Source organism: Phoenix dactylifera, unplaced genomic scaffold (genome assembly GCF_009389715.1).
Source record: "Phoenix dactylifera cultivar Barhee BC4 unplaced genomic scaffold, palm_55x_up_171113_PBpolish2nd_filt_p 001077F, whole genome shotgun sequence".
Lineage (NCBI taxonomy): Eukaryota > Viridiplantae > Streptophyta > Magnoliopsida > Arecales > Arecaceae > Phoenix > Phoenix dactylifera.
Genome location: NW_024068425.1, coordinates 67,879 through 81,616, shown reverse-complemented (window position 1 = coordinate 81,616; position 13,738 = coordinate 67,879). Strand labels below are relative to the sequence as shown.

At 42.6% G+C, this 13,738-nt stretch overlaps 1 protein-coding gene across 1 annotated transcript; it reads right to left on the bottom strand.

Annotated features, from left to right (window-relative positions):
* Positions 1-12,292: 12,292 nt before the first annotated feature.
* Positions 12,293-12,733, bottom strand: LOC103696552. Its single transcript, XM_008778224.2, has one exon. The coding sequence runs from the start codon at positions 12,731-12,733 to the stop codon at positions 12,293-12,295; it is 441 nt and encodes a 146-aa protein (XP_008776446.1).
* Positions 12,734-13,738: the final 1,005 nt, after the last annotated feature.

The window sequence follows — 13,738 nt, the reverse complement described above, 5'->3', positions numbered from 1 at the left end:
TTTTTGAGAAGATCATTTTCTGTTTTCTTTCTACAACTTGTATTTACTTGGTTCAATCGGGGATTGAATCAAGGGGATTGAGGTTGGTTGGTGAGCCGAGTTAAAACCAACGTGTGTAAGGGTTTGATTGTGATTCCGGAAAAACAATCGGGGCGGTTCTAGTCGGTGAGCCTGGAAAAACCGACCGAGTTCGTTGTGAGCTCGTAAAACAACAAGTTTGGTTGTGAGCTTGGAAAACAACCGGCTGTAATCCAAGGGGGTTATAGTGAATTCCCAAGTGCGACTTGGGGAGTGGACGTAGGAGCAAGGGTTAGCTCCGAACCACTATAAAACTCTGTGTTTGTGTTGGATTGTCTCTCCTCTTCTTCCTCTCATATCACTCACAACACTTAGCATTAATTATATAACTTGCAATAGTTTTTTAATTAATCATCCATAAAGTTTTAATTATCTAAGTTATTTTAAAAATCCAATTCACCCCCCCTCTTGGGTTGTCTATCTGGGCAACAAGTGGTATCAGAGCCTAAAACTCTTCCACCCAAGAGTTAAAAGATCAAAATGACAACCCCATTTGGATCTTCCCACATTGAGGGTCAGTCCACCCAAAGACCCCCTTTCTTTAATGGATCCGACTACTCATACTGGAAGGCTAGGATGAGAATATTCATCCAAGCCCAAGACTATGAGATGTGGACCATTGTAGTAAATGGCCCATACATCCCATCCATATATGTAGAGGGTGTCAAGGTACCCAAACTAGAAAAGGATTGGGATGAACATGACATGAGGAAGGCACAACTTAATTCTAAAGCTATGAATGTACTTTATTGTGCCTTAGATAGAAATGAATTTAATAGGGTCTCTACTTGCAACTCTGCAAAAGAGATCTGGGATAGACTTGAAGTGACCCATGAGGGCACAAATCAAGTTAAAGAATCCAAAATTAATATATTGGTTCATAAATATGAACTATTTAAAATGGATTCTAATGAAACAATTACATGCATGTTCACTAGGTTTACTGATATTGTCAATGGCCTAAAAAGCCTTGGCAAGAACTATACTAACAGTGAGCTTGTCAGAAAAATCCTTCGGTGTCTACCAAGGTCTTGGGAAGCTAAAGTGACGGCAATCCAAGAAGCCAAGGACTTGAACAAATTACCACTCGAGGAGCTCCTTGGATCCTTGATGACGCACGAGCTAACCATGAAGCAACACAACGAGGAAGAGTCCTCTCATAAGAAAAAGGTATTAGCACTAAAATCTACTTCATCTAACAAGGACTTATCTTGCAGCAGCAGCAGTGAAAAAGAAGAAGATGAGGAAGATGATGGTGAGGCACTTCTTGTGCGCAAGTTCAAGAAATTTATCAACCACAAGAAGGCGTATCATCAAAGGAGAGGCCCCTCAAATTCCTACCGCAAGGACAAAGGTAAGGAAAGGAAAAATGAGGGGATTGGGTGTTACGAGTGCAAGAAGCCGGGTCACATAAGAGCAGAGTGCCCCTTACTGAAGAAGGGGAGTAAGTACAAGAAGAAGAAGGCTCTTGTCACTACACTATCCGACTCCGACTCATCATCCTCCTCATCAGATGATGAACAAGAAGAGAAGGCCAATTTCTGCTTCATGGCCAACGAAAACGAGGTAACTTCCGATACGCATCTTGATTTTTCTTTTGATGAACTTTATGATGCATTTAATGAATTAATGGTAGAATATAAGGCTATAAATCTTAAGAATAAAGAACTGAAAATAGCTAATCAATCATACCTACATAAATACGATAAATTAGTTAAGGATAAGGACTTAATCACCAAAGAAAATATAGAACTTAAAACAAGCAACCAACTTTTAACTCAAAAGACAAACACCTTAACTAAAGATAATGAAAAACTAACTAAGGAATTTTCAGAACTTAAAAAATATAAACAAACCTTAGATAAGGATCTTACAAAAGAACTTAATGATCTAAAAGCAGAAAATCAAACACTAACTAAAGAACTTAACAAATACAAACCCTTAGTTGAAAAATTTACATATAGTTCTGAAAATTAAACATGATACTAAATAGTCAACGAGCAGTATTTAATAAAGCGGGTTTAGGGTATAAACCAAGAAATAAACAAAACTTCTTAGTAACTTCTTTGTTAAAGCTGGAGAAACTAAAACTAAGAAAATAACCTGCTTTTGTTGTGGAACTATAGGACATAAGGCAAATGCATGTGACTATAGGAAAAGTAAAACAAAAAGGAAAATTAAAAGGGTATGGGTTCCAAAAGGAACCAACTTGACTAACCATGAAGGACCCAAAAAAACTTGGGTACCTAAGATGACATGATTTGCTTGTGTAGGAGTGTCTTGCAGCCAAGGTCAACAAAAACTGCTGGTATTTGGATAGTGGCTGCTCAAGGCACATGACGGGTGATAAAGATCAATTTTTCACCCTTGAAGCTAAGAAGGGAGGTGCTGTGACTTTTGGAGACAACAACCAAGGTCACATCATTGGTATTGGTAAAGTTCAAATCACCCCTTCTACTTTTATAGATAATGTTAGATATGTTGATGGTCTTAAGCATAACTTGTTAAGCATTAGTCAATTATGTGATATAGGATATGATGTTATGTTTAAACCATCACTATGTATTATAACAAATCCTAATGATAATAGTTTAGTTTTTAAAGGGATTAGACGTGGTAATGTATATGTTGTAGACCTAGAAGATCTTGCAAAACATAACCAATATTTAGTTGTTAATGAAACTAAAGAAAATGATGCTAGTTGGTTATGGCACAATCTAGGAACTCTTTTAAATCCATAAAATGTGTCTCTACCTCTAGGCCTCTAGAATTATTACACATGGACCTATTTGGTCCAACTAGAACAACAAGCCTAGGTGGAAATAAATATGGTCTAGTTATAGTAGATGATTACTCTAGGTACACATGGGTCATGTTCCTAGCACATAAGGATCAAGCATTTTCTATGTTTAAGAAGTTCCATAAGGAAGTAACAAATGCTAGAGAGTCTTCAGTCATGGCCATTAGAAGTGACCATGGTACCGAATTCGCAAATCAATTATTTGATGAATTTTGTAGTAAAAAGGGGATAACCCATAATTTTCTCAGCACCTAGGACACCACAACAAAATGGAGTTATGGAAAGGAAGAATAGAACACTAGAGGAAATGGCTAGAACTATGTTATGTGAAAGTAACCTCCCCTAAGTACTTTTGGGGAGAAGCCATTAATACCTCTTGTCACATATTAAATAGAGTTCTATTGAGACCCATTATAAAGAAAACACCTTATGAACTGTGGAAAAACAGAAAACCAAAGGTTAATTATTTTCATGTTTTTGGATGTAGGTGTTTTGTGCATAATAATGGGAAAGATAATCTAGGGAAATTTGACCCTAAATCTGATGAAGGAATATTCTTAGGTTATTCTACAACTAGTAAAGCCTATAGAGTCTTTAATAAAAGAACCTTAGTCATAGAAGAATCTATACATGTAGTATTTGATGACTCTAGTGACATCTCCTCTAGTAAGAAAGTTAATTTTGATGATGATGTTGAAATACTTGAAGAAAAGATAGATGAGATGGGATTACAAGATGATAATCAAAAATTGATTGAAGAAGCATCATCAAGTCAAGAGCCTATTGTGGATCATGGGCTAACAAAAGCTTGGAGGTATGCTCACGGGCATCCTAAGGAACTCATTCTAGATGATCCATCTCAACCGGTTAGGACTAGGGCATCCCTTAGGAATTTGAATAACCATTTAGCTTTTGTTTCACACTTTGAGCCCAAACATATAGAAGAAGCCGAAAATGATGTAAATTGGATAAATGCAATGCAAGAAGAACTAAACCAATTTACTAGAAACAAAGTGTGGAATCTAGTAGAGAGACCTTCTGAATATCCAATTATAGGTACAAAATGGATATATAAAAATAAACTAGATGAAAATGGAATTGTTATAAGGAATAAGGCTAGACTAGTAGCAAAGGGTTATAATCAAGAAGAAGGCATAGATTTTGATGAAACCTTTGCTCCCGTAGCTAGACTTGAGGCTATTAGATTATTATTAGCATATGCATGCTCTAAGGACTTCAAACTATATCAAATGGATGTAAAAAGTGCTTTTTTAAATGGGTATATTAATGAGGAGGTATATGTAGAACAACCTCCTGGTTTTGAAAATCATCAATACCCCAATCATGTATATAAACTAAATAAAGCACTTTATGGTTTAAAACAAGCACCTAGAGCATGGTATGAGAGGCTTAGCAAATTCCTATTAGAACATGAATTCTCTAGGGAAATGTAGATACAACACTATTTCTGAAAAAGCAAAATAAGGATATGTTATTAGTACAGATTTATGTTGATGATATCATTTTCGGTGCTACTAACAATCGCCTCTGCGAGGAATTTGCTGATTTGATGCAGAGTGAGTTTGAGATGAGCATGATGGGAGAGCTGAACTACTTCCTCGGGCTACAAATCAAACAGTCTGAAGGAGGCATCTTCATCAATCAAGCCAAATATATCAAGGAGATGCTCAAGAAGTTTGACATGGAGGGAAACAAGTCAATCAGCACCCCCATGAGCTCATCATGCAAGTTAGACCAAGATGAATCAGGTAAATCTGTAGATCAAAAACTTTATAGAGGTATGATAGGATCTTTACTGTATCTTACTGCAAGTAGACCTGATATTATGTTTAGTGTGTGCATGTGTGCTAGATATCAGGCTAATCCTAAAGAATCACATCTAGTTGCAGTTAAGAGAATTTTTAAATACTTAATAGGAACTAAGAACATAGGGCTATGGTACTCTAAAGAATCTAGCCTAAACTTAATAGGGTACACAGATTCAGACTTCGCTGGATGTAAGCTTGATAGAAAAAGTACCAGCGGGTCGTGTCAATTTCTAGGAGAAAACCTTATCTCATGGTTTAGCAAGAAACAAAAACTCGGTTGCATTATCCACTGCAGAAGCTGAATATGTTGCAGCCGGGAGTTGTTGTGCTCAAATCTTGTGGATTAAACAACAATTAGAAGATTATGGCATTAAACAAGATAAGATCCCCATTAATTGTGATAACACAAGTGCCATTAATCTAACTAAAAATCCAATTCAACACTCAAGAACTAAACACATTGAGATAAGACATCACTTCATAAGAGATCATGTATTGAATGGTGATGTGACACTCCAATTTGTTTGTACTGATAATCAATTAGCAGATATTTTTACAAAACTCCTAAGTGAAGAGAGGTTTAGTGTACTTAGGAGGGGATTAGGAGTGATTGATCCATCCTAGTGGTAATTTCCACTAGATTCATTGATTTTGATGATTACAATGTGGTTAAAATAGAGTTCCTTTTTCAATGATTATCAAATCAGATCTTAATTAGGTGATTTTCCCTCATTTGGCACGATTATAGCATGGTTTTTAGGTGCGTGCCAAGGTTAGAGACGACTCGAGTAAGTTTCATAGCCGGCTCCTAAGGAGGAGTCGACTCGCGCAATGGCGGGAGTCGACTCGCAAAGATGGCAGCAGAGGGGGAGTCGACTCGCATACAGTCGGGAGTCAACTCGAGGTCCACAGACGCATAAGGAGAGTCGACTCGCGCATATTCTGGAGTCGACTCGAGGTCGAGTCGACTCGCGACTCAGGGGAGTCGACTCGCAGTCGGGATCCGACTTTTTAACCTAGATTTGTCGTTTCGAAAACACTTTTCTTTCAAGCCGCCACTGTTCAAAAAGCTCTAGAGCCGACTCCTAGGTCGTCCCCGATCGTCTCCAACCCTTTTTCGGTCGATTTTTCACCAGTTCTTAGGGTTTTCGTCCGTTCCTAGGTCGTCTCCGGTCCGTCCCAAGCTTCCTCCGTCGACCTTTCACCGTCTTTAGGTTTTCATCCCGTCTAGGTCAAAATGCCGCGTAAGACCGTGGTTAGGAAGAGGTCCCGTCCCGAGGCCGGTCCCGAGCGGCGCTCCAAGGCGCGGCACGATCCCGCGAGGCAACCACCTCCGGCTCGTTCCCCGCCTAGGGCGGTTCCCGCGAGGCCATTGGCCGGGAAGGTCGTCTCCACCGGGAGGTATGTCGATTTCGACTTCCTCTCACGGGAAGGGTTCACCATAGGTGATAGGCTTAGAGCCCAGGGCCTAGAATACTTCCTCACCTTGGACCTCCCCACATATCCAGGCCTTGTTAGAGAGTTCTATGGTACCGTCCATCGGGGAGATGGAGGTATCGAGGGCACAGCAGCCGGTGTCCCTTTGCGTGTCACGGAGGATCTTATTGCCCACATCCTCCACCTTCCATTAGTAGGGGTGGCTCCCACACACCCTGAGGATAGGGTTGAGGCCCTTACGGCCGTTCTAGGGCATCCACCCCAGTCACCTATAGACGAGGTATCCGCGAGCTCACTACTGATTGAGGTGCGGATCCTCTTGAGTATTTTGTCTAGGTCCATCTTCCCTAAGACAGGGAGATTTGATTTTGTGAATGAGAGAGACCTAGCTCTTATGTTTTACATTCTTCAGGACACCCCAATCAACTTCCCTAAGCTCATCTATAGGTATATGTGTGAGCCCCTAGATAGACCTAGGCTCACCCTCCCATACGGCATGATATTCACTCTTCTCTTTAGGGAGTACGAGATTCCCATTCCAGAGGGGGAACCCTCTCGTGCGTTGCGATGGACTGATCGCACGCATGCGGGGACCCTACACAGGATGGGGTTTCGGAAGAGAGAAGGGGTATGGGTTAGGAAGTCTACCCTCACCACTCAGACCACCAGACCTTCTCCCAGTCCTGAGCCCGATTCCGACTATCCAGACCATCCAGACCTTCCATCCACTCCTCCCGCTCCTACCACCTCCGCCGGACCATCCTCCTCGGCTCCACCATCTATGGAGGTCCGGATTGATCCTGAGCAGCTCCGGGAGCTGCGACAGGAGATAGTCAGAGATGTGAGGGATGAGCTGCTTCGGGAGCTCCGAGGCTCGGTGCCTGCTTCCACTCCTGCACCCGTATCTTCTCAGTTGGTCCCTTCCTTGACAGCCGTGACTGACATGACGGCTCATGTACGGGAAGAGATCTACAATGTCCGGAGTTTGGTCCAGGCCCAGTTCCACAGCATGAGTGAGGTCACGAGCACCACTCGACAGATGCGAGAGGACATAGGTCGTGACATGCACACCACCACCGAGGGGGCCGAGCGCTTGTCGAATGTACTCATCGACAAGCTGGATGCACTTCAGACGTCGGTGACTGGGCTTCAGATGTCGGTGACTGAGCTCTCCACTACACATAGCAGAGCCACTACGTCTATTATGACGCAGCTTGGCCATGTTACAGATGCAGTCACCCTTCTCATGGAGCAGAGCCGATTGAGAGGAGGAGCACCATCCTTGAGAGGAGGAGCCACATCCTCGAGAGGAGGAGCCACATCCTCCAGAGGAGGAGATGCATCCTCGAGAGGGGGAGCCTCATCCTCGAGGAGGCCATAGATGTTTTTTGTGTTTTGTCTTGTTTTACTTTACTTATTGTATGCTCAAATGTACTTACATTCATATCAATACAATGAGTAGACATCTTATCTTCAATTATGTGCCATTTGATGATTGGTTGTGCCATTGATTGTGTGTGATTACCTACTTTTTGATATGATGACAAAAAGGGGGAGAAATATGTATAAAATATGTAAAAGGGGAGAAATATGGATAAAATATGTAAAAGAAATCAATAAAAAAAAGATAAACTCTTAAAAATACACACAAATTTGTTCTAAGTGGATTCGGTACCTCGAGGCTCATTATCTCTCTTTTGGGGCTCCTAATGGAGTAATCTCCAGAATCTATTCAAGGGATATTCGGAGATTAGCTGAATCCTACTCAAGAACAAATTGACAGATTTTTCCTCTAAAAACCAAAATTTTAGCTCAAATACTTCAAAGCATTAAAAGAAAATTCAGAGAATCAAAATATAGTTGAATGCATATGTTGAGGGGGAGAATCTGAATTTTAATCAAGCTAAATCATTAATGACATATAAGCCAAACAATTGATTGCATAATATGAAGGCTTATATAATTCCAAATGAAAGGGGGAGCTTTAACTCCGAAATTTATTGTTTCACTCCTTTCAAACTTGGATAAATTAAATTATCAGACATTTGAATTCATTTATGGATTTTACTTCATTGTTTATTGAGCAATTCATTTTACATATACTCAATGTTTTGTCATCATCAAAAAGGGGGAGATTGTGGAGTGATTGATCATAACCCTATTTGATTTTGATGAGCTCAAAGCATTTGAGTATATCTTTTAATTACTAATGAATTCAATTGAGTGTTTCAGTGAAAATTCTGTCTAAGTGTCTCTAGACTTGGTTCATAGTATTTTGGATAAGCTAAGAAGTCAGCCTGAACCAAAGTCTGAGACGCGAGTCGACTCCCGAGTATCACGAGTCGACTCCAAGCGTATCAAGTTCACTGGGACGAGCTCGAGTCGACTCCAGGGTAGTAAGAGTCGACTCCAAGAGGAACACACAGAAAAAGTCAGAGAGCAGTTTTCGGGTCTGAGATTCGAGTCGACTCCAGTGGAACGCGAGTCGACTCCGATGGTTGACAGGTCGACTCCAAAGAAAGCAAGAGTCGACTCTCAGCGGTACACAAAGAAAAAAAGTCAGAGAGCACTTTATGGACTCTGAGATTCGAGTCGACTCCCGCAATACGCGAGTCGACTCCAAGACACCGCGACCCCAAGACAGACAGAAAACCAAGTTACTGCCTCTGAGATTCGAGTCGACTCCCAGACAGCTCGAGTCGACTCCAAGACAGCTTCACGTCAAAAGGCAGAAGACCAACTTTCGGAAACTGAGAGCCGAGTCGACTCCAAGGAAGTTCGAGTCGACTCCAAGACTGGACGAGCCAAAAGACAGAGGATCGGGAGTTCGGGCTCTGAGATTCGAGTCGACTCCCAGGACAGTCGAGTCGACTCGAGTGGACAAAATTCAAAATTGGATCCACGGACTTCAGTTGATGAGCCGACTCCGAAATTGCCAAGTCAGCTCCAGAAGTTGGCGAGTCGACTCCAGGTCAAGACGAGTCGACTCCCAGTCGTGAAGGCAACTTTAATTCAAATTTGGAACAGTTGCCGAGTCGACTCCGGAAAAGCTTGAGTCGACTCCCGCTACAGCCGAGTCGACTCCTGATCGCGCGAGTCGACTCCAACCCACCAACGGTCATATTGTCAGGCTACGCAGAGTGTGCAGAACGGGCAGAAAAAGCAGTCTAACGGCTAGTTTCCGTGGGGGTTGGCTTAAATAGCCACAGAGAACTGTAGCAAGGCAGAGAACAACTATTCCACTCCAACGAATCAAGCATTCAAGCTCTGCAACGTGCTCATCAACGAAAAAGAGGAAGATCTGCATTTACTGCAACCAACTACATCTTCCCAGCAATTAAAGCTTCCTCCTCCTGCTTTCAAGTCGACTACTCTTTCAAGAGGAGACCAGAAGTTTAAGAAGCCATCCCTCTTCTTCAACCTAAAAGCGTTTGAGGCTTCTTAACTTCATTTATTGTTCATATTGTTTTCATCCGCTTTTTGAGAAGCTCATTTTCTGTTTTCTTTCTACAACTTGTATTTACTTGGTTCAATCGGGGATTGAATCAAGGGGATTGAGGTTGGTTGGTGAGCCGAGTTAAAACCAACGTGTGTAAGGGTTTGATTGTGATCCCGGGAAAACAATCGGGGCGGTTCTAGTCGGTGAGCCTGGGAAAACCGACCGAGTTCGTTGTGAGCTCGTAAAACAACAAGTTTGGTTGTGAGCTTGGAAAACAACCGGCTGTAATCCAAGGGGGTTATAGTAAATTCCCAAGTGCGACTTGGGGAGTGGACGTAGGAGCAAGGGTTAGCTCCGAACCACTATAAAACTCTGTGTTTGTGTTGGATTGTCTCTCCTCTTCTTCCTCTCATATCACTCACAACACTTAGCATTAATTATATAACTTGCAATAGTTTTTTAATTAATCATCCATAAAGTTTTAATTATCTAAGTTATTTTAAAAACCCAATTCACCCCCCCTCTTGGGTTGTCTATCTGGGCAACAGATAATATCTCCAGATCATTAAGGCAAAAACCACATCTGCAAGCTCAAGATCGTGAGTTGGATAATTCTCTTCATAGGGCTTGAGCTGTCGGGAGGCATAAGCAATAACTTTCCCATTTTGCATTAGCTCACAACCCAAACCCTTCTTGGAAGCATCACTGTAGATGGTAAAATCAGTACCGGTAACTGGTAGGGTCAGAATAGGTGCTGATACTAATCGGTGTTTCAATTCCTCGAAGCTTTTCTCACACTGATCCGACCATTCAAACTTCACTCCTTTGCGAGTGAGTCGAGTCAAGGGTCCAGCAATACTAGAGAAGCCCTCCACAAACCTTCTGTAATAACCGGCTAGTCCAAGGAAGCTGCGAATCTCAGACACATTACTCGGTCTGCTCCAATCGACCACAGCTTCAATCTTCTTTGGGTCAACCATAATTCCTTCCTTAGAGATAACATGCCCCAAAAACATCACCCTGTCCAGCCAAAATTCACATTTCTTCAATTTACCATACAACTGATTCTGCCTCAGACTCTCCAAAACAGTCTTCAAATGATACTCATGCTCTGCGTGACTCCTGAAATATATCAGAATATCATCAATAAATACTATCACAAATTTATCTAGAAAAGGCTTAAACACTCTGTTCATCAGGTCCATAATGCTGCTGGAGAATTAGTCAAACCAAAAGGCATCACAAGAAACTCATAGTGTCCATATCTGGTATGGAAAGCAGTCTTGGCAATGTCAGACTCCTTTATCCTTAGCTGGTGATATCCAGATCGAAGATCAATCTTGGAAAATACTTGAGCACCCTGAAGCTGATCAAACAAATCATCAATCCGGGGCAGAGGATACCTATTATTAATAGTCACCTTATTGATTTTCCGATAATCAATACACAGTCTCATGCTACCATCTTTCTTCCTTACAAATAATACTGGGGCACCCAAGGAGAGACACTAGGTCGAATGAAACCCAGATCCAATAGCTCCTGTAATTGGTCCTTCAGCTCCTTTAGTTCAGCAAGGGCCATTCTATAAGGAGCTTTAGACAAAGGTGCAGTACCAGGGATTAAATCAGGAACAAACTCAACATCTCTATCAGGAGGTAAGCCAGGCAGATCATCAGAAAAAATATCAGGGTACTCACTGACCACTGCTATATCCTCAATTCTCTATTCAGACTGCACAGAATCTGCAATTGCGGCTATAAAGATAGGAAACTCCTTTCTAAGAGATCTTATGCCCTGCATAACAGACACTATCTGAGAAGAGACACCCCAGTCATCACCCATGAAACTGAACTCATCAGTACCCGGAATCCGGAATGTCACCCTCTTCAGAAAACAGTCCATGGTAGCGTGGTATGCAGCCAACCAATCCATACCCAAGATTACATCGAAGTCATGCAGATTCATAACAATCAAATTAGCTCTCAAATCTCTACCCTCAACTAGTACTGGACAGAAAATGCAGATCTGACTAACTATCATCGTACCCCCAGCTGGAGTACTAATGCATAATTTCCTCTCTAAGGAAGAGTAGTGTAAATCGCACTTATGCACATATGAAGATGAGATAAAAGAATGCGTAGCACCGGAATCAAATAACACATAAGCATAAGTGGAAGATACCAACAGTGTACCTATCACTACAGTGTTGGATGCCTGAGCATCCTGCTGAGTCAGTGCATAGACTCGTCCCTGGGTACGAGGCCCTCCTCCACTTTGCTGTCTGGGGACAGCTGACTGAGTAACCTGTACTGGAGTGAAGGAAGTCTGTCGCTGTGGAGCTACAGAACTCGGTGGCCTCTGCATAGATCCAATACGAGGACACCTGAAAATCCTGTGGCCCGGCTGACCACACCCGAAACAAACTCCAGAAATAGTCTGAGTCTGAGGGCACTCAGCTATCTGGTGGCCCTGCTGACCACACCTGAAACACGCTCCATCACCAGACCGTGTCTGAAGACACTCAACGGCTCTATGTCCAATCTGACCACACTTGAAGCACACTCCTGATATCCCCCTACGATCCGGTGCAGTCCTCCCATGTGGAACTCGCTGCCCAACTCCTAGACGGAACTGCATAGGTCGGCGCAGATGTCGCTCACCGTCAGAATCAAAGTCCTTGGTCCTCTTCGACCTCCCTTTCTGAGCATCCTATGTCTCCTTCCAGATGATCTCCATATTTTTAGCTCTGTCAACTAGATCATCATAATCAGTCGAGTGAACAGTAGCTAAACCCTGACGCAGGCGAGGCCTCAGTCCTTCCTCAAATCTTCTCATCCTAGATTTAGGGTCTTGGACAAGAGATGGTGCAAAACGGGACAGCCGATCGAACTCAGCCTCATAGTCCTCCACAGTCGTACTCCCCTGAGAGAGGCTCAGAAACTCCCTCTCCAGCTCCTTGATACGACTGGAAGGGAAATACTTGGAGTAGAAGGCCATGCGAAATCCCGGCCAGGTCACAAATCCTGCATCCTGCATCATGGTCCTCTCCACAGACTCCCACCAATGATGAGCCCGGTCCTGAAGCATATAGGTGGCAAATCTGATCTTCTCCTCCTCAGTACAACCCATGGCCCTGAAGGCCTTCTCCATCTCATCTATCCAACATTCGGCCTCTTGGGGATCGGTAGTTCCCTTGAAGGCCGGAGGAGCCAACTTCCTGAACTCAGCTATACTCCTCCCCTGATCTGAAGAACTAGCAGAGGGTAACAGTTGCTATGGTTCCCTCTGCTGCCGAACTAACCCAACAACCTCTCTAATCAGCTCCAACACCTGAGTCAATCCTCCCATCATGCTCTTCTGGCCATGATCTGGTCCATCCAGTACCATCTGATCAGTCTCGTCCTCCTAAACTCTCTCAGTCGGATGAGAAGGGGCTGGATCACCTTCGATAGTCTCGATCAGGCGGCGAGGTGCCACACGTGCACGGTGGGGCAGCATGCTGATACATACACAAATAACACAATATTAGGGTTAGATCCATCCACACTAAGATTTCTACCCCACTCTCATTTCTTCACATGTGTCCCTATATTCCTAGGTTTTTCATCAATTATTATTCTTTATTATGATTCTGTTTTAATGTCCCCAGTGATCTTTAACCTATGCTCTAATACCAATAAATCTGTTATGTCCAGAACCCGGGGCCCGGGACGCGAGCAGACGCCGCGCACCTGCAGGGCGGACCCCACAGGCATGCAAGACAGATAAATCAAATCAGCCATCAATAACTAAATGAAGATAAATTTCAGTTTTCATATCATATATCAACATACACATATGTCAAAAAAAAGTCAATATCTACTAGCTAAATACATCATGATCACTCGGTCCCGTAACCCCTATAATCATATGTCATCACCTGCAAAAAATGTAAATAGTAGGAGTGAGCTAACAACTCAGTAGGCAACATCATGCAATAAAGTCATCATATAACATGTCATGATGCATATGAAAAGCAGCTAAAACTCATGAATTCACAAAAAAAAATTCCACACGATAACCCGTAAATCCGATCTGAGACTCAAAATATCTCAACCGCATGACTACGGCCACATCACCCAGTGGCATGGTTGCACCAAAGTGCCAATACAACTC

Coding starts and splice junctions, on each gene's coding strand:
- LOC103696552 (XM_008778224.2), bottom strand. CDS start 12,733: ATGGAGAAGGCCTTCAGGGCCATGGGTTGTACTGAGGAGGAGAAGATC.